Raw genomic sequence first — 24,867 nt, 5'->3', positions numbered from 1 at the left:
TATCTATCCCACATCCCGTCAGCCCATTCCGTAAGTACCCAGGAAACTCAAGTAATGATATGACAAACCCAGGGGTATCACAAGAATGTAGTAGCTGAAGGAGATGCCGAACAAGATAGAGGGAAGGAAGAAGTAAACTAGTTCTCATGAATAAAAGTAGGTAAAGTAGACAAGAATAGGTTCCCAAGTTTGAAACCAAGAACAAGAAAACCGCGCACGAAAACGCCACGCAATGCGTCAAGAGAGAGAAAAAAAAAGGACGAATCCAAAAGTATCCAAATCCATGTCGCTTCGTTCCGCCCATAATCCAAACATTTCGTAAAAAAAAAACATATACACATCCAAGAATGTCATCTCTTAAAATCCATATTACATCGTGAAATCCAAAATCGGGGATAGAAGAACAGGAAAAAGAGAGCCGTGGCTTAGAAAAACTTCTTCATCCAACTCCCCCTCTTGGCAGCAGGCGCACCGCCATTGACGGCTGGTCTACCGTCCCAAGTACGAACGGGCGGCTCTTCATACGCAGGCGCATAGCTCGTCCTGCGCGACGTCCTCTTCCTCTCCACTTCCTCTTCTGGCACCTTCATGCCTTCATAGTGCGTCGCCCTTCGACTGTGTTTGTGCGACCTATCACGGTCGCGTTCCTTGTCTTCGGCTTTGCGGCGTTCGGCGCGCTCTTTGTCGCGCTTTGGTCCCCGGCGACCGGCGATACGCAGGCGGACGTCTTCGTCTTGAGAAAAGGTCTCTTCGTCATCAAGCTCCTCGCGGGTGCCCGGGGCGGGATCGAGAACTGTTTCGGAGATGGGTGGAGGGAGGGGTGGCTCTTCGGCGAGAGACTCGACCCACGATGAGGTCTTGTCGCCGCTCTTGTTATTGAGGTACGGCATGTTCTCTTCGTCGGGTGCCGGGCGCGAACTGCGATGCTTTGAACGTCTGGCGCCGTTGCGCTCGTCGAAATAATCAGTGATGGGCTCGCCGCTGGCTTGCACTGGGTAATCTGAGTTGCGTCTAGCAGCGCGGCGTTCTTCGTAACGACGACGGCGTTCTGCATCCTCGTCCACATGTGTTGTTCGACGGCGCTCGGTCTTTGGACGGGGCTCTTCGCGCTCTTTTTCCTTGCGGCGCGAAGAACGCTTCTCGCGCTCTCGCTCGTCTCCCCCTCGTGCTTTCTTTCGTTCCTCCTTCTCTGCCATGCGGCGCAGTTGCTCCTCGGCCTCCTGGTTGCGCCGCTCCAATTCAGCCATCTGGCGAGCCTTCTTCTCCGCAAGAGTCGCTTGTTCGTTCTCGCGCTGACGCTCGCGGCGGCGTTCTGCCTTGGCCTCTGCTTCCTCGAGCTCAGCACGTCGAGACCCTTTCTCTGCGTCGCGCTTGGCCCTGCGTTCAGCTCGTCGTGCCTCTCGCTCCGCATCGTAGTCGTCAGGAGTGCCGTTCGCGCCAGACATCATGGCTTCTTCGGGGGGAGGATTGCGCAGACTGCGACGCTCGTGTCGCAGTCGCTTTGCCTCGTCTTCGGTTGCGCCTCCGCGGGTCGTCGATCGCTTGCGATGTCTGCGCTCGTCTTCGGTCTCGTAGGCGGTGCGACGGCGCTCGCGGGGTGCCTCTTCAGCCGGCGCAGTCTTCTTGCGACCCAGGCCAAACATTCCCTTGAAGCCCTTTACAGCAGCAGCAGTGCCTGCGACGCCAGCAAGCGTGGCCATGGCATCAGAGTTGCCGCGCGCACGGCGAGGTCGCTCCCGCTCTCGTTCGCGGCGGGGTCGTTCAGCTTCAGCTGGGACAGGGTCTATGTCCATGGGATCGACAATGATGGGATCGTCAGCGCTAGGCGGTGCAGTGACTGGCTCGAGGGGTTGCGCCGAGTCGCGCTTGGATTTGCGACGCGATGGTTCTGGACGGGTTGCTGGGGGAGGAGACTCATCGTCGAGATCCTGGTCATCGTCCACAGGATATGGGTCTGGAGCAGCTGCCTTGTGGTTAGCTCCGTGTGTTTGCTTACGGCTACGCTGGCCAATTACAGGCGCATCGTGCTTAGCGGGGAACGGCTTACCTCGAGAAGACCTGCCCTTGTCTCTGGCGTCCCTTGTACTGGTCCTGCGCGACGAGCTTTTCATGCCCATGACCTTGGCAGCCTTTGAAGACATCCTCGCATCGGTATCTGTTTGTGGCGGCGACATCATAGCAGCGTCCTGGTCAATTGAGGGCCGGCGCAATAACGTCTTGGTGCGATGCGACTTTGAGCGCGAGGGCGGGGGCGGAGCAACACCAAACATGGCGCCCAGTCCAGTAGCAGCGCGTGTTGACTTGGAACGTGACACTGTCGGCTTAGACGTGTGCGCTTCATTTGAGCCTGATGATCGTGACTTCATATCGTTGTCCCGAGTGGACGAGGTCCGCGCAGACTTTGTGCGTGGCATGTCGGGCTTGCCTACGCCTTCTTCACCACCGGATACTCTCCTAGTCTTGGATGATTTGGCCGCGCCAAAGAGGCCCCAGCCTCCGGCTGTAGTAGCACTGCGACCCAGCTTAGCGCGCTCCTTTCTCGGAGATTCTGGAGGTGGTGTAGGAAGTTTGACGTCTGCGTCCTCGTCGTCCATGTCACCCGGATCTGCATCTTCAGCGGGTTCTTCAACGATCGGTTCCGGCTCAGGTGCGGGTTCAGGTTCAGGCTCTACATGGCGCCTATATGACTTGCTGCTTTTCTTAGATTTCTTAATCCTCTTCTCAGGCACCACTACAACGGGCTCTGGCTCTGGCTCGGGTTCGGGTTCGGGCTCTGGTTCAGCTTCAGCTTCCGGCTCTGGCTCTGGCTCTGGCTCTTCCTCCGGCTCTTCCTCTTCGACAATTGGCTCTGGCTCCGGTTCAGCTTCAGGTTCAGGAGGCGGTGGCGGTGGTGGTGGAGGGTCATCAAAGGTCATGCCTCTTGATCTGCTGCTCTTCTTGGTCTTCTTCAGTTTTTGCAACTGCTGAAGAATGGAAATCGGCTCAGGCTCAGGTTCAGGTTCCTCCTCAATGACAGGCTCGGGTTCTGGTTCTGCAGGCTCCTCTGGTGGCGGTTCCGGCGCATCAGCAAAGTCCATCATATCGTCATCGTCATCAGGAAACGCGCCAACTCCAGGTGATCTCTCGGCAGGTACCTCCACCTCTACCTCTACCTCCGGCTCTGGCTCTGGTTCGGGTTCGAGTTCGGGCTCAGGGGGAGGTGGAGGGGGAGGGGGAACTTCGACTATGCCCTTCTTCCTGAGCTTCTTTAGCCGTTTCTCCTCCTTCAGCTTCTCTTCTTCCAGCTTTTTCTTCTCCTTGGACGAAAGCTTCTTCTTGGGCTTCTCAACCACTGCGACCACCACCGGTTCGGGCTCTGGTTCGGGCTCTGGTTCAGGTTCAGGTTCTTCGACAATAGGCTCAGGCTCAGGCTCAGGCTCAGGCTCTGGTTCCGGTTCCGGTTCCGGTTCCGGCTCAACATGTCGATGTTTCTTGGACTTTTTGAGTCTTCGCTCCTCCTTGGGCGTGAGTTTTGGTGACGGAGGTTCCTCGATGACCTCTACCTCTGGCTCTGGCTCCTCTGGGGGCTCTTCAGGCGCTTCGAGCTCTTCAGGGATTGGCTCTTCTATCTCAGGCTCTGGTTCTGGTTCCGGTTCAGGGTCGAGAATAACGGGTGCAGGGTCAGGCTTTGTCTTGCGGAGAGAGATGCCCCATGCACTACCCCAGCCTGTTTCCGCGGCCTTTTGCTCTTTCCTAGTGGGCTTCTCGAGCTCAGCCAGGAGTTCGCCCGCATCTTCATCCTTGATGAGATCAAACAAGTCGTCATCATTCGTAGGCTCGGCAGGTGGAGGTGGAGGAGGTGGAGGTGGGGGAAGTTCTTCAACAACCCCCCTCCTCTTTTTCTTCTTCTTCTCTTTTGAGGAGATGGGCGGCTCAGGCTCAAGGACCATGTCTTGTTCAGCGGCGATGCGAGCAAACTCGGCTTCCTCAGCCTCCTTCGCAAGACGCTCTTCCTCCTCTGCGGCTGCGGCTGCGGCGGCAGCTGCAGCAGCTTCAGCTTCAGCGGCCTCGGCAGCCTCGGCGGCTTCAGCTGCTTCTCTAGCTTCACGTTCCAGCCGCTCTTTCTCTTCGCGCTCCTTCTTTTCCTTGGCCTCTCGCTCACGCCTCTGTTTCGTGGTCTCCTTCTTCTTACCCAGGCCGAACATGCCCCATCCCGAACTTGCCTTAGCTTCCTCTTCAGCGATACGACGAGCTTCTTCCTCTTCCGCGGCCTTGCGTGCTGCCTCAAGTTCTTCAGCCTCAATACGCTGTCGTTCTTCTTCAGCAACACGCTCAGCTTCTTCTGCCGCGATACGTTCCTCTTCTTCACGCTGAAGCCGTTCCTGTTCTAGGCGTTCCTCTTCTTCGCGCTGAAGACGCTCTTCTTCCTCACGCTCGAGCCGCTCCCTCTCTGCTTGTTCAGCAGCTTCCTTCGCCAGACGCTCTTCCTCCTCTTTCTTCTCCCGGGCTCTCTTCTCCTTGGTCGATTCTTTCTTCTTTCCTCCGCCCCAGATGCTGGCGCCCCAACCTGCGAGCTTCGATGCTGCTGACTCCTCCTCGCGCTTCTTCTTCTCTTCCTCTAGCCGCTCCTCTTCCGCTATGCGTGCTGCCTCAGCTTCTTCAGCTTCAATACGTGCCTGTTCAGCCGCAGCGGCCTCCTCAGCCTCACGGGCGAGACGCTCCTCCTCCTCTTTCTCAGCGGCTTCTCGTTCCAGACGCTCTTGCTCTTCCTGCTCCTTCTTCTCACGTTTCTCTCGCGCTCTTTTCTCTAAGGAAGTTTCCTTCTTCGGCACTTTAGAGCCACCCAAGGAGCCCCACATGCTGCTTGACTTTGAGCTCTCCTTGTCCTTCTTGCTCTTCTTCTTCTCTTCAGCTGGTGGCTCTTCCAAAACTGGTTCTTCAGGCGGTGGTGGTGGTGGTTCGTCAAGCGATATAAGATCTTCGAAAGTGTCATTTGGAGCAGGAGGCTGAGGCTCAAATTTGCTGAGAAGACTGCCCACAGTCTTACCCTTCTTCTTTGTTGATACTTTAGCAGCAGCGCCCCAGATGTCTTCGTCCTCAGCTGGCGGAGGAGCTTCGATTTCTTTCGGTGCTGGAAACTCTCCATCAAACTCCCCTGGGGGCGTGGGCACATTAGGCGGAACGAGCCCCTTCTTACCTTTCTTTGACTTCTTGCCAATGTTGAAGGCTGCACTGCCCCAGGGATCGTCTTCATCTGGCTTTTGAACAGGTGTTATGGTGTCCTCGATGACTTCTACTGGCGCATCCTTCTTTGGATCCTTCTTCTTCTTCTTGCTCCAAGACGGCGCGCCCCAGTCGTCAGATTCGTCTTCCTTGGGCTCTTCGACGTCTTCGGGTTGATGAACAGAAGCGAGCTCTTCGATGATAGGCTCTGGTGAAGCTGCGGGAAACGAGTCCAACTCGACCGATTGGCTCTTTTTCTTCTTCTTCGAACCGCCCCATATCGAACTCAGACCCCAGTCGGAGCCCCTCTCTTCTTCTGGTGGCGGGGAAGGCTCCGGTTCTGGCGGTGGTGGCGGCTCCTCGACGACGGGTTCGATGACTCCCTTCTTGCTCTTTTTACCCTTCTTCGTGATGGGAGCTGCTGAGCCCCAATCGTCCCAAGGGTCGGCTGGCTTCTCCTCCGGGGCAGGCTCAGGCTCGACTTCGGGCTCAGGCGGAGGTGGTGGAGGAGGAAGCGGAACTTCTTCCTCCGCACCTTTCTTACCCTTCTTCTTCTTCTTAGACGTCGTCGGAGCGGCACCACCCCAATCGCCCCAGAGGTCGTCTTTCTTGCTCTTCTCGGCTTCGGCGGCGGCGGCGGCAGCTTCCTCTTCCTCCATCTTCTTCAACTCGGCTTCCTCCTCTTCTAGGCGTATCCGTTCCGCTTCTTCTTCTTCCTGTCGTCTGATCTCAGCTGCCTCCTCTTCCTCTTTCTGGCGCTTCGCATCTTCCTCTTCCTTCAACTTCGCCTCTTTGTCCAACTTGACTTTTAGCTTCTTCGCCTGTGACTTACTAAGCCCTGCGTAAGGATCTACCTCTACCTTTGGAGGTTCAGGTTCCGGCTCGGGTTCGGGTTCGGGTACGGGTTCAGGCTCAGGTTCAGGCTCTGGTTCAGGAAGTGGCTCTTCCTTGACTCCTTTCTTACCTTTCTTCTTCTTAGTACCTGCAGCAGCCGCTCCCCATCCACCACCCCATGGGTCTTCCTCTTTGACGGGTGATGGTTCATCGACGACAGGCTCCGGTTCTGGCTCAGGTGGTGGGGCCTCTTCCTCAACCACGCCCTTTTTCTTCTTCTTCTTGTCCTTTGCGGTGCCGCCAAAGCTGAATGCCCCCCATGAGTCGTCTTCCTCTTTCTTCTCAGGCTCTGGCGGTGGGGGAGGAGGAACTTCAGGTACACTGTCGTCAATCAAGACTCCTTTCTTGCTCTTCTTCTTGATCTTCGTTGTGGCGCCTAAGCTACCCCATCCGCCATCGTCGGCAGGCTTGTCCTCAGCCGCAGGACTCTTGAACGCATCAAAGTCGAAGTCGAAACCATCGTCCTTCTTCTTCTTATCTGAGGAATCCCAGGGGTTGTCGCTTTCTGTACTAGCGTCTTTGTTCGACGAGCCCCAACCAGAAGTCCAATTGCCAAGTCCAGGAAGTCCAAATCCAGATTTCTTTTCACCTGTATTACCGAAATTCATGTCAATCTTTGGAGCGCTTCCTTCGTCAAGGTTGATGTCGTCGAATGTTGTTGGCGGTTCCGCTGGAGGGTCAGGAGGAGGCGGGGGTACGGGCTCGGCCGTCTGTCGTGAGTTAGCGTGCTGCTATGTGTAACTAAAAAGCCGAAATGACCAACCTTCCCCTTTTTGCCCTTCTTCTTCTTGCCGGGAGCGGCCGCACCAAAAGCTGCCCAGTCATCTGTGTTTGAAGCTGGCTCCTTTCCCCAGCTCAAACCCGACGTGGCACTTAATATCGACGGCTTCGCTGCAGCTGCAGCGGCTGCTTCTTCCTCTTCCTTCTTCTTGCGCTCGGCCTCCTCTTCAGCCTCTTTCGCAAGACGCTCTTCCTCCTCCTTTTGCAAACGTTCCTGTTCTTCGTTCGCAAGACGCTCTTCCTCCTCTTTCTTCACACGCTCCTCTTCTTCTTTCTTCAAGCGCTCCTCTTCCTCCTTCTCCTTTTTGGTCTTTTTCTTCCCCTTATCCCCGTCGCCACCATCGCCTCCAGCCCCGCTATCGGCAGGCGGGTCACCCCCACCATTGTCGCCGCCACCACCAGCTCCCTCTCCCTTGTTGTCGTCCGCTGGTAGAGGTGGAGCCGTGGCTTTCTTAGCTGCTGTTGTTTTCTTGGTCTTCTTCGCATGCGATCTGATGCCGGTATCACTGTAGCCAAAGTCGATGTCCACGTATAGGGATTTCACACCTGGGAAGAATGAAGACTTTGGAGATGGACTGTTGTGTTTGCGCAAACGACTGACACTAGAGCATAATGAGGCGCGGAAAGAAGGAAGTCGCAAAGGATCAGGCGTTTTCGCAGAGGCTAGCGCATCGGTCGAAGTGTAGTCTGGGGGCATATCTGCGATCGATTCATCGTATGAGGGTGGTGGGGATCCATAGTTTGGCGGTGCTGGACCCGATAATTCTGGGGAGGACTCAGAGATTGATGGATGAAGACACGACCACTGCGTGTTAGGATTGTGCCGCTAGGTTGTTGTTAGAATATAAGCCAGGAATCAAAAAACGCGAAAAGCGGTCAACAGTGCAGTGTAGAGGGTGGACTAATTGCGAACCAAACATGGGCAAAGGAACCAAACAAAGCAGTGTCGTCGTACCAGAATAAAGCCTCTACTCGAACTCTCGACTCCAGCGCTGGGGCATTCCAGCCGATCCAGCGCCTGGTACATGTCCGTCATCAGCTCAGCAATGGGCCAGTCATTCTCAGACTCCCAAGCCGTTGTGATTCCGGAGGCGTAGCTCGGTGGCCAAGTATGCTCAACTTGCATATTGCCAGTCTTTGTGTCCCAGTCTCTTTTATCCAATCCAGTCCTCGAAAGCAGCGGGATCCTTGGTCTCGCAGATGGCGCGGCGGCGGCGACGCAATGAGAACTGGCGAGAGACATTGTGCGAGTGGGAGACGCGCAAATAGAAGGAGTAGGGCGGAAGTAGGCACATGAGCGCTCGTGCGAAACCGCGAGCGTGGAGCGGCGAGGATTCAAATGCGCGGGCGGTGGGTGCTTTCGTATACGGTACGGAGGCGGGATGGTGCAGCGTGACTTGCTTTGCCGTCTGCTGCTGCAGGGTCTCGATGCGTGCAGCGGTAGTAGTACACGAGGGCAACAAAAAAAGTGGCCCTCAACAAGTGAAGATGGTGATGCAATCCCGTCGCAGATTACAGCAGCCAACTATGAAAACTCCAAGACGAGGCGATCGGCAAACGTCGAATTAAAGAGTCGCGGTCGCAGCAGGTACAGGAGTATGCAGGAGACTGCAGACGCGCAAATTCAGGTTCAGTGAGCGTCAGAGGCGAAAAGCAGGGGAACGGGCTTCGCGAATGGTCACAGGGACTGTGTGGTGTGTATGGATGTGTTTCCGCAACGCCAATCGTTATCGGGGTCGAATAGGCTTTGCTCGTTGCGCGCACCAAGCCTGTTGGAGCTTGCGATTCGTTTCATCCACCTTCGTCACACACACGCGCCCGGACCAGCCGTAGGCGAGATTTCCAAAAATGAGGGGTGGCTCGTCGAGGGGTAGGAATTCAGCCGGAGCTGGCTGGGGGACGGGGGGAGGGAACGCGGGTGTTGGAGGTTTGTCCCAGGTATCGTGAAATGTCGAGATGGGATCAAATGCAGGGAAACTACGACGATGCGCGACGCGGGCGGCAGGTCTGAGTTATTCCGCTGGGAGCAAAAACTTGCGGTTAGGGCCGGGGCGCATTGCATGAGCGTGTGTTGTGGATGATTTCAATGTTGTGCTTCAGTTTGGAGGCGCCGGGTGCAGCAAAGCAGCATGGCTCTTCCGGAACCCATCCTTCTCTGTCTAGCACGCCCCCAGCCACGCCGCAGTGGGCCAATTGCGGAGTGTCTAGTGGGTATCCGTGCTGTTGGCATCTTGTGTTGCATATGGTTACCATGGCCGACTCTACACCGCCAGTCCTCATGTTGCCGCACATGTGCGCACTCTACCCAATCAGAGCCCACGACCGGCACACATCGCAGAGCGCGGCAAACCTGCACGCGTACCAGGCGTGCAGTAGAGCGGCCGCTTTCGCTCACTGTCGAGGTGACGGTACATGTACAACGCAGAGCGGGCTGGATTTTGCATGCCTTTACTGTCAGAGACGGCGAGACACGCCCGTGTTTGGTGGGGCTGTCACCCCAAAGTTGGAGGCAATCCTCCCATGGATCTAGGTTCGCGACCATCTCGGGAGGGGTAAATCTCGCGCCTGACTCCACTCCTCCAGTCGGCCGTCCTCTGACAGCTTTCTCGAGACGTGACTTGACAACCGGTCAGGCCCAATGTGTTGGGTGGGCAGATCTGTAGATTGGGTTTGTAGATCGTAGATTGGTTCTGGCAGCCCTACGTAACTGGGGACATGGGGCTTGTTAGGTTCTAGAGCTAACAAGTACTTGCATTGCCATGTGGGAAAAAACGTGTCCACATACACCGGAGTCCTGTGACCCCGCCACCGCTGCTTCCCGGGTATCAATACACATAAGAGAAATTATCTATAGTCCAACAGTCATGACCTCCTGAGCAAGATACAGAAAATCTGTCAAAAGTAAAGAGAAATGGTGGAATCGAAACAAGGTAGGGAATGTCCCGAAATTACACATGATATCGAGTAAGCTCGTGAAAGTGGAGACGACACGCTAAACCGCTGCAGTCGAGTTAGACATTACCGTAAGTCGGAGGAAAGGAAAATCAAAAGAGCGATTGTGACGCATCAAAACGACTGGTCGTCTTCAATGTCCTCGCCATTGAGTATTTTGCGCGCCTCATCAAGTCTTCGTCGCCATGCCTTGCGTTCGTATGCATCACCATACGTATGCTGCAGATTAGAGCAGACATTCTGAATGCTCGAGGCAAGCCCGTAGATGAGCTGTGTCTCTTCTTCGCTGAGTGCTACTCGTGGTTCGTCCCTGCTGCCTTCCGTTAGGATAGAGAATATCCTCGAAGTTTGAAGTCCGCTGGCAAGTTCTCCAGGCGAAGATGAACCACGTGATAGTGACGACTGTGTTGGAGATGCGCCGTTGCCGCGTCGCATGTTGATCGCCGAGTCGGAGCGCAGTGAGAGGAGGCCATTCTGGGTCCCAGGGCGAGAGGGTGCCCGGTTTTGGCTTGACATTATCTGCTGCGAGAATTGATCCATGTGCTCGTTCTTGTCATCATCGTCATCTTGTTCTTCTGCTGCAGTAGCAAACGTGGCGACAGTCGAGACTGAGTCGACGCTGGGGTTCCGCTGGTGAATTGACACCCTCTTCTCGGCGTTGCTCAGATCAACGCTGGTCTGGACAGCGGTCACAGGTCGGGTCGTCTCGGTAGAAGTACCGGAACTGGTACTCGATCGGCGGTCCTCTAGACTGTAGGTTCCCATTGCACTGTGCAGGAAGAACGTCTCGTAGTCGAATGCATCTATACGATCTTCGTGTCGCTCTGTTACAGGCATCTCGTAAACAGCATCCTCGTATACACTATCCGGGCCGGGTTCTTCATCGTCTCCGTTGACAGAGACAAAGTCAGACTCGGTCTCCTGAGCATCGTCATCTTCAAACGCTGTCGATGCACTCGATTCTTCCTCGGCTTGGTCGTATGGCTGCACTGAGTACGCGTTGGCCCCTTGACCTTGCTTGCTTAAGTTAGCCACAAGTTTCTCGCCGTGTTTTTGAGACGTGGTAGTAGTAGCCGTCAGCGGGCGTTCGTGTTCTTCGTAGGGATCCGTCGTGATGCCCAAGCCAGCGTTTGCTGTGTTTCCTGTGTGCCATGTCTCGGAAGACGTGAAGGGGCTCTGCGCGCGGAGACTTTGCATGCTTCGGCGTCGAAGGTGGTCTTCTTGTGCCTTTAGCTTCAGACTGGAAATCCTGCCCTTGAGGTCGTTCATCTGGTCACGGAGACCACTAGCTGCAGAAGTGGACCGATGTATTCTCGCTCCATCCTCATCCTCTGGCAAGGTCTCCAGCGCACTTGGGGATCTTGAACTTCTCGAGGCGGACCTTGCAGCATGCTCGCGGTCGCTACTGCTCCATGTTGTACGAGGGTTGCGCAGGTGCTCGACGCTTCGGGACTCCTTGATGGGGAAGCGTCCCTGGCCATAGCTTTCAGGCGACCATGGGCCGCTGGTATGGCCAAATGCACTGGAAGATCGCTTGTTGGACGTAGTTCGGGTCAGGTACGAGTACGATGGGGTAAACGGAAGTGGCACCGACGTCTCGCTCATACCCCGTGTATGGCCGGGGCTGCTGCCGTGAGGAGTGAGGAGAGACTGGCGATATGAATGGATCCGCGGAGGTATTGGCCCCATGCCCGCATACAGCCGTCGGTCACGGTCGCGACTGGCAGCTATGTGAGAGGTCAAGTCGGAGGACTGGTTTCTCGGATTGAACGTGGGCGAGACGACGAGTGATTCTCGTGCACCGCGGAGGTTGCCCTCCATTACCTGTCTTTTGTTAGCGAACATCTAGTCCATGGTAGCGTGAAGAGGCGCATACGTTCAGCCGCTTCTTCGCATTAGCCAAGATGATCTCTGCCCTCCTGCTGAGGGCGGCAGAAGAGTAGGGGTCATCATCGTCGTCACTGCCACTAGTGCGGTCCTCGTGCCATCGCTCGTTGCCCATGCCGTCACCAGCGCCGCTGTCCTGGGCCGAGTGGTTGCGCTTTTCTTGCTCTTCAAGGTCTACTCCGCTGTCCTCGAAGCCGTCGTGACTATCGAAGCCAGGCCACTGCTCAAAGTCTTCGCTCAAGATAGAGCTTGCAGTCGGGCTGGTCTTTTGATTGTGGTGGTGGTCTTGCCCGTGCCAATTGCCAGGCGAGTGGCTGTTCAGTGCATTCTGGAGGGTGGGAGATGAGGCAAAAGCATCGTCACGGGCAAGCATACTCTTAGGCGTGGCCTCTGAGTCGGGCATGTTGCGCAGCGTGGAGCGCGAGGACTGTGCTGATAGGGAGGGGGATTGTGTTTGTTGTGAGGCACGGCGGCGGCCCTGGGGTGCGGAACTTAATCTGACTCGACTCGAGTTTGCCTGCTTGTAGAGGTCGGACGGCGAGGGCGGACGCTCTGGGGAGGGCGTGGGCAATGCCTCCTCGTGCTCAAAGTCGGCCGCAAAAGACGGCAGGATCATGCCCGCATCGCTGAGCGTTGGCGAGCGTTGTCCATGGGGCGGCGCAGGACGGGAAGCTGCAGCGACAGCCATGGTTACCTGCAGTTGTCCAGTTGGGTCGGCTACCTTAGCTTGGCTGCAGTACAGAGCATGTTCGGGGACTGAGGTGTGGCGACGCGAGCAGCCGGTGTGACAGTGATACGACTGAGTCGGGAGCGGTGTCAAGGCAGGTAAATCAGGACTCGACAAGTGAGCAACTGCGGGCGCGTGTCTCTGATTTTCATAATTTCAGCGTGATTACGGCTTTGGACAGACGGCAGCATGGACCAACTGGCAACTGGAGGCGTCTTTAGGGGCATAGCCTAAGGGCCGATTTCTGGTGATCCCCGGCAAATTGGCAGCGCGGCCATGGGGGCGCTGCAATCTGATTTGCTGACTCCCATATCCGGCGTTCGGCCTAAGTCGTCTACTGCAAGGGACGCCGGCTCTACATGCGCTACAACGACGATCCCTGGTTCCTCAGGGTGCGGGTACCTGTCGCCTCACACACGATCACACGTTGGCATCGCGTTCCGGGGAACTGTATCTTCCCGCAACAAGCACTGTAGCACCGTCCACGGCCTCGATAACCCACATGCAGAAAGGTTTCTTGTTCCGACCCGTTCTCGCCCAGACCAGATGTCATGACCACATGCGTGCGCTGACCAGAGACTTGTCCACTTCAAGTAAGTATTGCTTGGACTCTATAGCGACACGGGAGCCTGAGCTAGGAGCACACACACACACGACGGGGGGGGGGGGGGCACATATCGGATTGACATGCTATACTATCTCTTACTAATCAATAGGGGAATCATGAACCGTCTAACTACAATGTGGTCTCGTACGCCTATGCAAATCCCAAGATGCTATTCACGCCGCCCAATGCTCCGTTACATGCAAATCCGTCGTCGTACGTTCGCTAACGCAGTTACTAAAGGTATATAAGATATTGTACGTCATCCCATCAGAAGCCATCATCGTCGTCGTTCCACCCCAGGGCATCGTATATTGACGGCTCAACGTTGCCATTGCCCACTGCGGCGAGTGCTGCTGGGGCAAACAAAGGTTTGGTAGGTGTAGCAAAGAGCGTAGGAAGCGCGAGGTCGGTGTCGTCGTGCGGCGAACTGCCTCGAGTTTTGACAGGTGTCTCAAACACATGCGACTCCGCAAGATCTCTGCCGCCCAAAGCAGGTCCCGTCGCCTTCAGTGGAGTTGCAAAGATCTTCCTCCGGACTGTATCCGTAGAGAAAGGTTGGCTGTTTGGTGCCTTGGACGGTGTCTCGGCAATGCCCGACTGCGCTAGGTTTCGAGCCATCGTGTGGCGGTGGCCCGTTGCCGGCACCATCGCAGCTGGTGGACGCACTCCTGAAGACGGCACGCGTAGTCCACTAGAAGAAGGCGCTTCCGCCCCGGGAGGCCTAACGAACGGGTCATAGTGGTGGTGAGTCGGCGTCTGCTCAACCATATTCTTCGTTCTCTTGTTGACCCGGGGCGTTGCAGACACCTGAACATCTTTTATAGTCTTCCTCACAGTGACCGCTGGCTTCCTCGACTTGTTGGGCAAGCCCAGACCGCGTTGCTCGAGGTCGGCAACGTAGCCACCAGCGGCTAGTCCACGGTTGGGCTTCTTCAACGCTAGTATGGCCTCCTGGAGATCTTCCTCGACTCGCTGCTTGTGCTTAATTTTAGCTGATGCAGCAGCTGAGGGCTGGGCGAGATCGATCTGGCGGCCCTGCAAATGTCGGATCTGGGACATGGACTGCCGAGCGCTCTTGGACGGACTCCGTCGAAAAGGTATGGCTGAAAGAGGAACCTCGCTACCCTCTCGTTTGATGCCGTCTAGAAGTGCCGAATCGGTGGCAGATCGGCTCAGAGAAGGTGTTGTTCGCTCAACAGTCCGTCCAGTATTGTCTGTGGCAACACGAGCTAACGAGCGTCTCGACTTCTTCACCTCGGATTCTTTTGAACTTCCGGATTTGCGAGAGGTGAGTGGCGGTCTCACTGCCTTTCGTTTGGTTGGCAAGCTATGTGTAGGCCCACCAAGCTTTTTGTTGACCATGAGCGCCTGCTCGGGTAGTCGATTGATGTAGAAGGGGATTATGACCTCGACGCAGAAACTGTGCAAACGATCACTGGAACCATTTCTTCCAGATCCGTCGGATGCATCCTGTCTTGATGGCTTTGTGTCAAAGTCTAGTATGCCCATTTCTTCCGTAGCATGCCAAATGCAGAGCTTGTCAAGCAGCAAATCGAGCTGCAAGTTAATGTCGTCGAGTTTCCTCTTGCGCTGCTTCTTCGGCTCGCTTTGATTCTGGGTTCCGTCCGCAGTCGACTGTTGGTCTAGAGGTGGCTTGAGTGTGGAGAGGGCTTCTAGTGCGACAATTTCGAGCATGAGAATCAGCTGAGCAAGCGTCTCGCGGACTCGCAGATCTCCAATACGCCTTCTGATGCGCTGATCTAGAGTCTCTGTCGCCATGCTGTCGCCACTTGGCAGTTCTGATTGCCACCACTTCTTGACCAATGCTTCTTCTTGTGGATATGTGCCCTCTCGACTGAGCTTCACTTTTTTCTTTGACTTTTTCGGCTTGCTGGCAACTGCGGCGTGCTCATCATCTGAGTAGCTTCCGGGTGGTATCTCCTTGATCAACGATGGCAGTTTTTCGTGGTACTTCTTCTCGCTGGCTTTGGGGCTGAGCAGCATAGTCTTCAAAAACGCGACGAGTTCATGCGTTGCTGGAGCTCCTTCCTCAGCTGAAGTGAACGTGTTCCGTATACGGGTAATGGGGCCCTTCACCAGGTATGCAAGTGACGTCTTGGACATGTAAACGGCATCCAAGTAGTGTTGGACCAATAGCTCAAGTTGCTCCTGTGGCGATGGCGCGTCCGGCATGGGCTCCATGGGGTGTTGGGTAGGAACCATGTCCAAATGCTCGATTCCCAATGCTTCAGTGGTTATTTCAGGTTGTTGCGTTTGTTCGGTTGTCGTCTCTGGTCGTGATTTCGGTCGTATCATCGTCATCCGCGCTCGTTTCGCTGGTAGTTGTGCAGCGTGCGTCTGCACCGCAGCTTGTTGCCACCATTTCCCTTGCCCGACCGTATCCGCCTCCGTCTCTGTGCAAGTTGGCAGCACTTTGAGATTTGTAGGACTCCACAAATCCGCAACGTCTTTCTCTCTGAGCCAGTTCGCAAGCCTACACATACTGTAGACACGAGGTTGGACTCGCTCTATTGCGTATAGTGTATCCTTTGCCTCGAACCGTGCAACGAGTATCCTGGGGCCTGCATCATGTTGCTCCGTGTCGGCCCCGTATTCTAGGACATCGATGTGAGCGGCGAACAGGCTATTTGGGGCGAAGTTGTCATCGGCGGAAAGGTCTAGGAAGGTCAAAGGCAGCTGAGAACGCCCAATTACTCGTATGGGTCTGAATGTGAGGGGCTTGTTGTTGTATGGTGACTCAGAATGTGCCTTGATCGTAAAGGGCTCGTTGGAGGTTCCCAGGCCGCAGAGAGAGTCTCTCATCTGTTTCGAGGGCAGCTTGGCCTTGGGTTCGTCGGGTTTGGCAGCAAGTCGTAAAAGCTGGGTTGGCGTGTCCGAGGCTGAGCGTAACATTGTCTTCGTTTGCAATGCGTACGTCGACATCGGGACTGCGCATGGCTGGCCGTCTTGTCTAATGTGAGTGTTGACGGCGCTTTCCCTGACAGACGCGTTTCGGCAGTCGCGAAATCACGAAGGGTCGTGCGCCCACTCCATCCGCGCGACAACGTCATCCCCGCACCATCATCTCGATCCATCAGCCCGCGACTAGTGTCAGGGCGATCCAGGTGTCATGTCATGGAAGCACTCTGTTTTAAGCTTTTTCCAACTTTCTGGACTAAGAGTTGCTTGCAGGTCATGAGCAAAGAATTCGATCGCACCGCCCTACCACCCGGGGGAAGCTTTCTCCATGACTTGCAGTCGTTACAGGATCCTCGGATTTCCTCGTGTATTCGCCGCGTACAGCCTATATTACCTCCGAAATACCCCTCTCTGCCAGTAGGGGTTGCCTGGGCTTTACCATGTTTGCACTCAATCAGGAGCCAATAGACATGGGATTAATGTGGAGGTCATGGATATCCGTCGACCCTTTAAGGAGACTCGTGTTGTAATCTTGTGGGCATCTAAAATTACCCTCAAAGCTCTTTCTCGTCTTTACTTGCCTGACAATTCCAGTTCTCATCCATGATTGACAAGGCTCGACGAGCGGCAGTGCGATATAATCTTACTCAATACAAGCTTAACAGTTATCTTACCGTCGGCGAAAGCATTGCTCGTACATCCTTCAGAATGAGGTTCATTGTCCTTAGTATACTGGGAAATATTCCCACGTCATTGGGATCGAGCTACTTCGATACACCATCAGATGGCTATCGTGCTTTCGATCCTGGATACACCATCGGCGCGTACCCCCAGGACTTTACACTTGTGGGACCAACTCTAGAACCTATTCACGATTCTCAAAAGCCTTCCACAGGCCTAGCGGTCGACTCCTCTCATAACCTCTACCTAACATATCCCCGCAACTCTGGACAAACACCAAGTAACGTGGTGCTTTGCACGTCTTTCAACGACGAAGTACCATGGCCCAACGCAGGCATGCAGAACTGCACTGTTGGTCAAGATCCGAGAACCTGCTTCATCAATGTCCAAAACATCGTTCTAGACGGCCGAGGAAGGCTGTGGGTGGTGGATAGCGGGATTCCAGCCAACGCTAGCTCAGACACAAATGCGCTGTTCGGAGGTGCAAAACTGATGAGCTTCAACGAGACGACGGGAGCGCACCTCCGGACCTACGTGATCCCCCAAGATCTCTTATCGCATAGGATGAACATGAATGATATGCGCGTCAACACGACTCTAGGTGGAAGAGATGGGTATGCCTTTGTTACAGATGCCAGCAGGAACAGCTCATTGTTGGCAGTGGATCTGGAAAGTGGCAGCACAGTACGCAGACTGTTTAACGCAAGCGTTGTCCGAGCAGATGAAAATTACGTTGGGTCATACGGCGGCGAGCTCATCTACACTTGGAACGGCACTCAAAAGAGTCATCTCACCACGGCCGCCGATGGCATCGCTTTGGGTGTGTGGTGCTGAGCTAATGTGCGCTCGTATTGCTAACTATACCATAGCATCCGGCAACTTCTACTGGGGCGTCCTGGCCTCCCGACGCTTCTACTATATATCTCAGGGGATTCTCGTCAACCAGAGTCTCACCGACGACGAGATCCTTGCTGCAGTGCAAGATCTGGGGCAATGTGGTTCGGAGCAAGCTGGCTTTACTGCTGACGACCGAGGCCGAATATATATTGCAGCGAGCGAACAGAACGCTATATACTATGTCGACACACTGGAAGCCGAAACCAACATGACTGTTAATGGTAACATACCTGGGGGATCTGGCCTTGTTTCGCCAGAGGACTACGTGGTGAAGACGTTGGTGAGGAATGCGATGATTCAACATGCCGATTCCATGGCCATCTTGGACGGCTGGTTGTACTTCAACACGAACCAGCTCACATTGGGTCCTGGTTTCCAGTACAACAACATTGACAGACGGAGAGGTCCATTCCGTAGCTATAGATTATGGATCGGACGGGGACCAGCAGCGGCGTAGCATTTTGCATCTATACAAACAAGCCTTTTCCACTGAGTTGTTTTCTGAATCCTGAGACGTCTTCTACTTTATATGTTGTAATGTTAACAAAGTCGTTGGACACGCGAAAGACCTTTGTTGTGGTGCGCTTGTAACATCACGACACAATTGCTAGTGCTTCACCATTGGAGAGTCGGAAGCTAGTGAAGACGATGCCTAATAAAATTATCTTCGTATTTTGATACATCAGCGACGACATCGTGTAATTTTCCGATATGACACTCAGATGCCGTTGTACCCACGGGATTGTGAAAACAGACCCCTGTTTCCTTAACCCGCGATCCGCTATACCGAAAACTCTCTAGCAGCTTACCCCAGCTTCCACTTGTGTCATCGGCTGCGGTAACTGTCGGCTTTGGTCCTTCACAATACCACACCTCGGCGGCAGTACATGAATATGTTTCTTTCAACCAAAGAACCTGCACACACATTACGCCCACCATGAAGTCTTTCGCAAGCCGAGAAGTATCCCGCGTATTCTCACGACCAAACCTTCTCCGTCGCGCGTCAATTACCGTACCCAGGAATGCAAACACCCGCATACAAGAGCAAAGAAGAGGGTTCCGGGGGACGAGTCGGCTATTGGTAGTTAAACCATACCTTCTGGCGGATATTGGAGAAGGTCAGTAGGCGAATGAGAGGTGCCGGCGGCGCAGGCTAATCATGCTGTGCATAGGTATCACCGAATGCCAGGTTATCCAATGGTTCGTACAGCCCGGCGCGCGCGTAGAGCAATTCGACCCGATCTGCGAAGTACAGTCGGATAAAGCATCTGTCGAGGTGAATGTCATTTGATATACAAGGAGAGCGCCGGCTAATCCCAGCCAGATCACATCGCGGTTCGATGGCGTAATCAAGAAGCTGTATTATGAAGCGGATGACATGGCCAAGGTTGGGAAGGTAAGCCTGCACGTGGAAATCTCGGTAGATGATGAGCTGACGGCAGAAGCCTTTAGTAGACATCGACATCCAAAGCGAGATCTCAGCAGCCGACGAAGCCCTACTCAACGGAGGATCAGGCAAACAAGACGACGAGGTCCTGCTTACTGGGGGCGGAGGTACCAAAAGAGAACAGGATACGCTGGAGACTGTAAAGCCACAGGAGCAGGAGATTGAGCTTGGGAGAAACGATACCAAAGCTGCGACTGGAGATCTGGCTCTCCCGGATCAAAGCACGAGTCTACCATCTGAACCATCGACAATGCAAAGACAACCAGGAAAACATGCATCGCTCGCCACGCCAGCAGTACGACATATGGTCAAAGAGCATAAGCTCAAGATTGAAGACATTGAAGGCACAGGAAGGGAAGGCCGTGTGCTTAAAGACGACGTGCAACGGCATATCGAAGCAATGAAGCAAGCGACGACCACGCCATCGACAAGCTCAATACCAGCGCCCGCTCCCACACAACAAATAGAGGACCAAGCCAAGCCATTGACCCCAGTCCAGTCTGGCATGTTCAAACAGATGACCAAATCCCTTACTATTCCGCACTTCCTGTACACCGACGCGATAGACTTCAGCTCTCTGACGTCTCTACGCAAAAAGTACAATACAGGCCGTGAAAAGCCAGAGCGGATAACACCGTTACCAATCATCATCAAGGCCGTATCGCTCTCGCTTCAAAAATTCCCGTTACTCAATTCGCATCTGGATACAACCACGAACCCGAACAAGCCGCAAATTGTGCTCAAGGGGAGCCATAATATCGGTGTAGCAGTAGACTCGCCTGCTGGACTGCTCGTACCCGTCATCAAGAATGCACAAAACCACAGCATTGCCTCACTAGCTCAGGAAATTCAACGCCTGAGCTCGCTGGCTCGCGCTGGCAAGCTCTCGTCTGCTGATCTCACTGGTGCAACTTTTACAGTCAGCAACATTGGTAGTATAGGGGGTGGCACTGTGGCGCCTGTCATCGTGGGACCGCAAGTTGGTATTCTAGGTATCGGGAAAGCGAGGGTGGTGCCAGCGTTTGGGCCGAATGATGAGCTGATCAAGAGGGAGGAGTGTGTGTTTAGCTGGAGTGCCGATCATAGGGTTGTCGACGGAGCGTATGTTGCGAGGGCGGCAGAGGAGGTGAGGAGGTGCTTGGAGGGCGTTGAAGAGATGCTCATCAGAATGCGATGAGTGTGTCTAAAAGAATACTAGTCTACCAAAAAACGACGAATACACGATATAAGATATGACGCTGTGCTACTCGAGCAGTCCTCGAATGTATTGATTCTTGATATTTGATGTGCCTTTATCAGCATCGACGACGCAGATCAGCCGTCCAACCTGCTGTTGAACGATACATGGTCTTTTGCTAGCATCCGTCGCATTGCGGCTCGAACAATGGTTCTCGGTGCTCAGCAGTAACGGCAGAACTGCTGACTTGTTCTTTTTAACTCATACAATCCATTGGCATCCTTGTTTTCCTTGAACTCCCATACCGAAGTACACCTAGCATCTTCAAGCAGCGCCTTTGAGCACCTGCTCGAGGCTGTTCTTGCTGTTCGTGTACGTCTTCTCCAGATAATCCTCCTTCTTATCCAAGTTGACCATCTCCTTGTTCAGCGCCTCACTCTCACTCTGGAGTCGCTTCTGCACATCAGGAATAGGTGTGCAGACAAACCTGTTCACCACGAGTCAGTCTCTTCAAAGCATCTCTTGCCTCCCCCGCAATTGTGAGGCGAATGACTTACATCTTTCCAACCCCCTCGTACACCTTGGTCTCTGCAGGTAGTGACGAGACTTCGGAGGAGGTGAGCTGGAGCATACGGCCCTCTCGAGCCCTGGCGGCTTTTTGCTGTTTGACGATGACGAGTTGTTGTTCCGCGAAGGCCTTCTTCTGGCTAATCTCTTGCAGGACCTAGATTTTCGTTATTAGGGCCCAGGCTCTTCTCTCAATTTTAATCATGCGCTATTACTACGCACCTTTTGCAAGGCCTCGTTTGACATGGACATGGTGGGTGGATATTTCTTAAAAGCCGAAGATGCTCGCGCGTCTCGTAAGAGTGGCCAGCTGCGCTGCGCTCTCAAGCTTTCTCGGTTCGGCTGTTGCGAGGCACGCTGAGAGGATGTGATTGGCTAGCGGATTTACGCCGAAAACAGCACCGTCGCTGCTGGCAAGCGTTCTCCCACGTGTGCTAGACAGACGTGTAGTTTAATGGCAGCAGTAACTGCACGGGGGCTGCCCTTTCGCAAGTGTACCCTTGGGTTGCGTGGCGCGGTAGGTGACAGCCGTGACAGCCTATCGCTGAAGCATGGACCTTTCTTTGCGCTGATTGTCGTTCTCCAGTCTTTCCTTCCGCAAAGTCCGGAACTAGATACAAGCTTGATGTCGTGTTCAGACATTTGCAATTCCCTGTTCTCGTCGTTTTTCCCTTTTGCGTTCACAGTTTGAGTAGAGATAGAATGGCTGCGTTCCTTTCCCGCCTACCGTCGATACCGTATCCGCCTGAACAGGACGGATGGTTCTCTCCAGTCACATCTACCCTCGACTGGTGCGAAGAGGTTTGCTAGCAAGACCCGCTATATTGCCAAGGTAGCCGGCTAACGCTGAGAAGAACTATGTAGTAACCCAGTACGCTGCAGAACTTATCAACACGCTCACGAATCTTCTGTTCATGTACCTGGCAGCGAAAGGCATACGCAACTGTTTAAAGAATGGACACGACACTGTTTTTCTCGTGGCCTTTGTTGGCTACTTGATTGTTGGAACTGGAAGCTTCCTCTTCCACGCCACTCTGAAATGTATGTTTGCTGCTGAGCAAGTCTTCAACATGCAGTATCTAATGCGTGCTAGATCCCATGCAGCTTGTAGATGAGCTTTCGATGATCTACACGACGTGTCTGATGAACTTTGCGACGTTCTCGTACGGCAGATCACGGCTCTACTCCACTATTCTTGCGGTTGGGCTGGTGTCTCTCGCCGTCTTCATTACGCTATATTACCACTACCTCCAGGATCCAACCTTCCATCAAAACGCCTACGCGCTCCTTACAGCCATTGTGCTGTTCCGGGCCATGTATGTGATGGAGGTGAATATCCGCCCGCGCTTCCGGTCCAAGGAGAGAGAAGCTGCGAACCCGCGCCCGCATGGAGGTGCAAAGGCAGTCCAAGAGAGGGAGGACGCACGGGACCAGGAGATTCTCAGTAGCATGTGGAAGATGATTGCATTTGGTCTAAGCATCTTCTTGGGTGGTTTCGCAGTGTGGAGTCTCGATAACGAATACTGCTCCAAGTTGATCCAGTGGAGGAGGGCGATTGGCATGCCCTGGGGCTTCGTACTGGAGGGTCACGGGTGGTGGTGAGTACTGCACGTATGCGCGAGACGACGAAAGCTTATGACATTAGGCACCTCATGACGGGAACCGGAGCCTACTACTACATTGTGTGGGGTGTCTGGCTTCGACATTGCCTCAACTACCGGCAAGACGAGTATGAGCTGGACTGGCCTAACTTCTGGACGATGCCGCAGGTTGTGAAGCGACGAGACGCGTTGACCAGAGGCCATGTGAGTGGCTCTGCGAAGAAGGAGCTGTAAGCGGTGACGGTGAAGCATGTATGCTATTGGGGGGGATTTTATGCATGTACCTGCAAGATCAGCGTTGTGCGGTATTCCGCAGCTTCGAGTATGCGGAGGATAGAATTTTACAGGGGTTGGTTGGGACGGGAGGAAGACTTGGGCGGCTGCCCTGGAGTGGCAACCATACCACAAGACGAAGCAACGCCTGCCACAGCATACTGCAAAGCCATAGAAGCACTCGACGGAAAGACACAATGCGAGTGTTTTGTGCTATGCTAGTGCGGTATTGAACATGTCGGTGACTAGCTCCTCCTGGCAAACAGGCACCAGCTTTCGGTCGCGCGCGTTGTTAGTAAATAGCCTTAGCGTCGACGGCCCGTGCAGACGACCCACTGAGATCTTTAACGCACTCACCGCTTCTGCTCCTCCTGCTCTCCACACCAGCACCACCACCACTGTCGACCACCCATAACCCAGCTCGCCGCACTTTGTCCTCAGCACTCCCCATTAACCTCATCCCCAACCGCCAACATGCGTGAGATTGTACGTATCGCCTGCCTTGCCACGTCCCTGGTGGCGCGTCGTGCCCCGCGCCGAGATATCATTCAGGGACACGCGCGAACAAGGGAGAACAACAGCTAACACGTCTTGCTTGCAACAGGTTCACCTTCAGACCGGTCAATGCGTAAGTTCTCCTCTCGTCCTCTCCAGCCGCGCAGACGACAGCTAACAGTATTTTCAGGGTAACCAAATTGGTGCTGCCTTCTGGCAGACCATTTCCGGCGAGCATGGCCTCGACGGCTCTGGTGTCTACAACGGCACTTCAGACCTCCAGCTGGAGCGCATGAACGTCTACTTCAACGAAGTATGTCACTCGATATTCGATACGGCAGATAAAAGACCAATACTGATCTATAGCAGGCCTCCAACAACAAGTTCGTGCCCCGTGCCGTCCTCGTCGATCTCGAGCCCGGTACCATGGACGCCGTCCGTGCTGGTCCCTTTGGCCAGCTGTTCCGCCCCGACAACTTCATCTTCGGCCAGTCTGGTGCTGGTAACAACTGGGCAAAGGGTCACTACACCGAGGGTGCCGAGCTGGTCGACCAGGTCCTCGATGTCGTGCGCCGCGAGGCCGAGGGCTGCGACTGCCTCCAGGGTTTCCAGATCACCCACTCCCTCGGAGGTGGTACTGGTGCCGGTATGGGTACGCTCCTCATCTCCAAGATCCGTGAGGAGTTCCCCGACCGCATGATGGCCACCTACTCGGTCGTGCCCTCCCCCAAGGTCTCCGATACCGTTGTCGAGCCCTACAACGCCACACTCTCCATCCACCAGTTGGTTGAGAACTCGGACGAGACCTTCTGCATTGACAACGAGGCTCTCTACGACATCTGCATGAGGACCCTCAAGCTGAACAACCCCTCGTACGGCGACCTGAACCACCTCGTCTCCACCGTCATGTCGGGTGTCACCACCTGCCTGCGTTTCCCTGGTCAGCTCAACTCTGACCTGAGGAAGTTGGCCGTCAACATGGTCCCCTTCCCCCGTCTTCACTTCTTCATGGTCGGATTCGCTCCCCTCACCAGCCGCGGCTCCCACTCCTTCCGCGCCGTCACCGTTCCCGAGCTCACCCAGCAGATGTTCGACCCCAAGAACATGATGGCTGCTTCCGACTTCCGCAACGGTCGCTACCTGACCTGCTCGGCCTACTTCCGTGGTAAGGTCTCCATGAAGGAGGTCGAGGACCAGATGCGCAACGTCCAGAACAAGAACTCCTCCTACTTTGTTGAGTGGATCCCCAACAACGTCCAGACCGCCCTCTGCTCCATCCCTCCCCGCGGCCTGAAGATGTCCTCTACCTTCGTCGGTAACTCCACCTCCATCCAGGAGCTGTTCAAGCGTGTCGGTGACCAGTTCACTGCCATGTTCAGGCGCAAGGCTTTCTTGCATTGGTACACTGGTGAGGGTATGGACGAGATGGAGTTCACCGAGGCCGAGTCCAACATGAACGACTTGGTTTCCGAGTACCAGCAATACCAGGAGGCTTCCGTCTCCGAGGGTGAGGACGAGTACGATGAGGAGGCTCCTCTTGAGGCCGAGGAATAAGCTGGTCACGGCCGTTAAGCCACTGGGCTGGGCTGGTGTTGGAAACTTTCACGTGTGGACACAACGTTGTAATTCAATTCGTACTTTGAGCGACTCGGTCATGGTTTGACAAACACGGCAAGCGACTCAACTTCTTGTTAGCGAAAAGATGCTATAATCAAATATTGTCCACAAATTGTGTGCATTGTGTTTGCCTGCTACTGGCCG

General features: G+C 54.6%; 8 protein-coding genes across 8 annotated transcripts; 4 read left to right on the top strand and 4 right to left on the bottom strand.

The window, feature by feature from the left end:
* Positions 1-425: 425 nt before the first annotated feature.
* On the bottom strand, positions 426-8,962 carry ACET3X_009846 (uncharacterized protein; the record flags this gene model as incomplete). The annotated part of the gene is made up of 2 exons (XM_069456006.1): positions 2,048-8,962; positions 426-1,963 (listed from the first exon to the last, which is right to left on the bottom strand). Exons 1-2 carry the CDS (start codon positions 6,702-6,704, stop codon positions 426-428), a joined length of 6,195 nt encoding a protein of 2,064 aa, XP_069302679.1. The 5' UTR covers positions 6,705-8,962.
* Positions 8,963-9,942: 980 nt separating this feature from the next.
* ACET3X_009845 (uncharacterized protein) lies at positions 9,943-12,403 on the bottom strand (the record flags this gene model as incomplete). Its single annotated transcript, XM_069456005.1, has 2 exons — positions 9,943-11,652; positions 11,705-12,403. The coding sequence occupies 2 exons, from the start codon at positions 12,401-12,403 to the stop codon at positions 9,943-9,945; spliced, it is 2,409 nt and encodes an 802-aa protein (XP_069302678.1).
* Positions 12,404-13,316: 913 nt separating this feature from the next.
* ACET3X_009844 (uncharacterized protein) lies at positions 13,317-15,962 on the bottom strand (the record flags this gene model as incomplete). The annotated part of the gene is made up of 1 exon (XM_069456004.1): positions 13,317-15,962. The coding sequence occupies one exon, from the start codon at positions 15,960-15,962 to the stop codon at positions 13,317-13,319; it is 2,646 nt and encodes an 881-aa protein (XP_069302677.1).
* A 202-nt stretch (positions 15,963-16,164) lies between these two features.
* ACET3X_009843 (uncharacterized protein) lies at positions 16,165-18,028 on the top strand. Its single transcript, XM_069456003.1, has 2 exons — positions 16,165-17,469; positions 17,519-18,028. The coding sequence occupies exons 1-2, from the start codon at positions 16,572-16,574 to the stop codon at positions 18,001-18,003; spliced, it is 1,383 nt and encodes a 460-aa protein (XP_069302676.1). The 5' UTR covers positions 16,165-16,571; the 3' UTR covers positions 18,004-18,028.
* A 455-nt stretch (positions 18,029-18,483) lies between these two features.
* Positions 18,484-20,170, top strand: ACET3X_009842 (uncharacterized protein; the record flags this gene model as incomplete). Its single annotated transcript, XM_069456002.1, has 4 exons — positions 18,484-18,664; positions 18,719-18,822; positions 18,871-18,942; positions 18,992-20,170. The coding sequence occupies 4 exons, from the start codon at positions 18,484-18,486 to the stop codon at positions 20,168-20,170; spliced, it is 1,536 nt and encodes a 511-aa protein (XP_069302675.1).
* A 324-nt stretch (positions 20,171-20,494) lies between these two features.
* Positions 20,495-20,989, bottom strand: ACET3X_009841 (uncharacterized protein; the record flags this gene model as incomplete). The annotated part of the gene is made up of 3 exons (XM_069456001.1): positions 20,495-20,657; positions 20,728-20,894; positions 20,960-20,989. The coding sequence occupies 3 exons, from the start codon at positions 20,987-20,989 to the stop codon at positions 20,495-20,497; spliced, it is 360 nt and encodes a 119-aa protein (XP_069302674.1).
* Positions 20,990-21,439: 450 nt separating this feature from the next.
* Positions 21,440-22,572, top strand: ACET3X_009840 (uncharacterized protein; the record flags this gene model as incomplete). Its single annotated transcript, XM_069456000.1, has 4 exons — positions 21,440-21,538; positions 21,592-21,778; positions 21,831-22,335; positions 22,383-22,572. The coding sequence occupies 4 exons, from the start codon at positions 21,440-21,442 to the stop codon at positions 22,570-22,572; spliced, it is 981 nt and encodes a 326-aa protein (XP_069302673.1).
* A 434-nt stretch (positions 22,573-23,006) lies between these two features.
* Positions 23,007-24,827, top strand: ACET3X_009839 (beta-tubulin). Its single transcript, XM_069455999.1, has 4 exons — positions 23,007-23,097; positions 23,216-23,239; positions 23,297-23,419; positions 23,476-24,827. Exons 1-4 carry the CDS (start codon positions 23,086-23,088, stop codon positions 24,658-24,660), a joined length of 1,344 nt encoding a protein of 447 aa, XP_069302672.1. The 5' UTR covers positions 23,007-23,085; the 3' UTR covers positions 24,661-24,827.
* Positions 24,828-24,867: the final 40 nt, after the last annotated feature.

The sequence above is a fragment of the Alternaria dauci genome, chromosome 10 (genome assembly GCF_042100115.1).
Source record: "Alternaria dauci strain A2016 chromosome 10, whole genome shotgun sequence".
NCBI lineage: Eukaryota > Fungi > Ascomycota > Dothideomycetes > Pleosporales > Pleosporaceae > Alternaria > Alternaria dauci.
Note: the sequence above shows the minus strand (reverse complement) of the source record. Positions and strands in the feature narration are given on the sequence as shown.

Coding starts and splice junctions, on each gene's coding strand:
- ACET3X_009843 (XM_069456003.1), top strand. CDS start 16,572: ATGATTGACAAGGCTCGACGAGCGGCAGTGCGATATAATCTTACTCAA. Junction 17,470..17,518: donor CGCCGATGGCATCGCTTTGG/GTGTGTGGTGCT, acceptor ACTATACCATAG/CATCCGGCAACTTCTACTGG.
- ACET3X_009839 (XM_069455999.1), top strand. Junction 23,240..23,296: donor ACCTTCAGACCGGTCAATGC/GTAAGTTCTCCT, acceptor CAGTATTTTCAG/GGTAACCAAATTGGTGCTGC. Junction 23,420..23,475: donor TGAACGTCTACTTCAACGAA/GTATGTCACTCG, acceptor GATCTATAGCAG/GCCTCCAACAACAAGTTCGT.